This window comes from Octopus bimaculoides, chromosome 6, assembly GCF_001194135.2.
Source record: "Octopus bimaculoides isolate UCB-OBI-ISO-001 chromosome 6, ASM119413v2, whole genome shotgun sequence".
NCBI classification, from domain to species: domain Eukaryota; kingdom Metazoa; phylum Mollusca; class Cephalopoda; order Octopoda; family Octopodidae; genus Octopus; species Octopus bimaculoides.
The window spans coordinates 62,186,878-62,188,973 of NC_068986.1; the positions used below are offsets into that span (position 1 = coordinate 62,186,878).

At 31.9% G+C, this 2,096-nt stretch overlaps 1 protein-coding gene across 2 annotated transcripts in view; it reads left to right on the plus strand.

Moving 5' to 3' along the window:
* Window positions 1-399: 399 nt before the first annotated feature.
* The window catches only part of LOC106873702 (uncharacterized), a 4,732-nt gene continuing 3,035 nt past the window's right edge, over window positions 400-2,096 (plus strand). Inside the window, exons 1-4 of one of the 2 annotated variants that reach the window (XM_014921176.2) lie at window positions 400-576; window positions 946-1,091; window positions 1,334-1,465; window positions 1,587-1,817. In XM_014921176.2, the coding sequence (XP_014776662.2) occupies window positions 567-576; window positions 946-1,091; window positions 1,334-1,465; window positions 1,587-1,817 (519 nt within the window). In that variant the 5' untranslated portion in view covers window positions 400-566. The remainder of the gene's footprint in view (window positions 577-945; window positions 1,092-1,333; window positions 1,466-1,586; window positions 1,818-2,096) is intronic. The other variant, XM_052968440.1, reaches the window with a different exon arrangement.

The following is a 2,096-nucleotide window of genomic DNA, read 5'->3' on the forward strand; positions in this document are numbered from 1 at the left end:
CAGCTTTTATGACATTGAAGACTTATGTGAATTAACAGCTGCTGGAAATCGTAGATACTTGACATTCACATAATTAATCGATTGCATACCATGGTGGCATATATTTCATACTTGTGTAAACTAGATGTGTATCACTTACATTTATCACTTGCTGGCTATTGTATAAAAAGCACGTTAAACATATTTGTTCAATATAATAAATATTGTTTTCTGTTACTTCCAACCGATATTCTTAACATTTTTTTATAAATAGGATAACACGCGACCTACTAGGAGTAAAATAAAATATTTTATTTTTTGCTTTATTATATAATTCATGCATCTTTAAAACAAACTGAGTGATTTAGTGCTGAGAATATAACTGAAATCTCGTAATTTATCGCCTACACTCTGTTACATACCCAGGTTAATTGCATTAACGTCAGTCACTGAGTTGCATTTAAACCGAATGTCTGCAACAAACGTTTCATAAATATACACTGTTCACCTGGTGTGTACCGAAATGTACAGCTCCTGTACTTCAAATTTTACCTTACCTTGTATTTTCTAGAAAATCTCTAGAAGGTATGGGCATTTGTAAGTATCATATTCGATTACGCTTGTTTATCATACCAACGTGTGTGTGTGCGATCGTGTGCGTGCGTGCGTGCGTGTGTGTGTGTGTGTGTGCGTGTGTACGTGTGTGTGTGCGTGTGTGCCTGCGTGATACGATTAAGTATGATATAAATACAGTATTAAACAATAAATTAGTAATATTTATAAGTCATTTGTGAGCAAAAAGCTCATTATTTCTCAAAAGTACACAAGTAAGAACTAAATCACACGTAATCTGTTGATATTGAAGTATTTATCAGATGTTCAGACAATAGGATTTCGTAATTTACATATCTATATTGATATTTTTTAGCTATGTGTTTCTTACTTAAGATTGTCAATTTACATTAGCCTTATGTTTAGCGATATGGATTGTATTGATTGACGTATCACCTATACAATCCACTACATCATTCGATGAACGAGTTCGCGCCAACTTGGCACTGTGTATTACACAAGACGCTGGAAAAACTGCAAACGCGATAATGGATTATTATGTGAGTTATCACTAAATTCTTTACTCCTTCATTTTTAGTTTCTTATTATATAATGAATATCTCTATGATATCAGTGTCAGCGACACTAATTAAGTTCTGATATCGACGAATATTTTCAGAAACGGAATTGTGTAAAATAAAGTACCTCACTTCTTAATCAATATTTCTATGCCATAATGTATAAAATCATCATTTGAAAATCACAAAATCTGTTAGTAATTGTTTCTTATGTTTTTGCACAGTGTAAAAACAATGTATTGTTGCCCACTATAAACTGCCGTCACTTTACTAAATCGATGTCCAATAAATGGAACGCAATATTTCCGAAATTGTACTTTTACATAGATATGACGGTTAAAACTTTCACATTCCAGGTTAGTACATATAAAAGATTTTTGTCTATAATAAAATATTACTTTTATTTTTACATAGAGTTGATGTATTATATGAAATGATCATATATTGTGAAATATATATGACAAATCTTAATTGCAGTCTGTTGTGTCATCAATGTATAAAGCACTCAGTATATATTCTGTACTGCTCAAGAATTATAAGCAAAGAGAATATGAAGTTCTGTGTGCTCGTGCTATGTGTTTTGAAAAACCCTGTCCTTATCCAGAGGCGTGTTCTAAAGAAACTCCACCATCAGATGGTATACATTATTGCTACTTAAGAAAGGCCAGTGATTGCATGACTGAGCTGGTTAATCAACTGTCGGAAGAGGTAAGTATTGTTATTGTAAACAATGAACATTCAGACATATGACTAATACTCAACTTTTTTAGGGCTGTCAACGACTACATTGTGTGTTCTTCCTTTTTAGATAGTAGATTTAAGTTTGCAGGTTAATTGGTAACTAGACTGCCAAGTGATCGCAACGAATTAGATAATTATTTTGTTCTCATAATTTCACATTTATTCTGTGCTTTCCATAGATATAATGTAAATATTTTAAGATCATATATGGATATGTATATACGCACACATACATATACGTATATA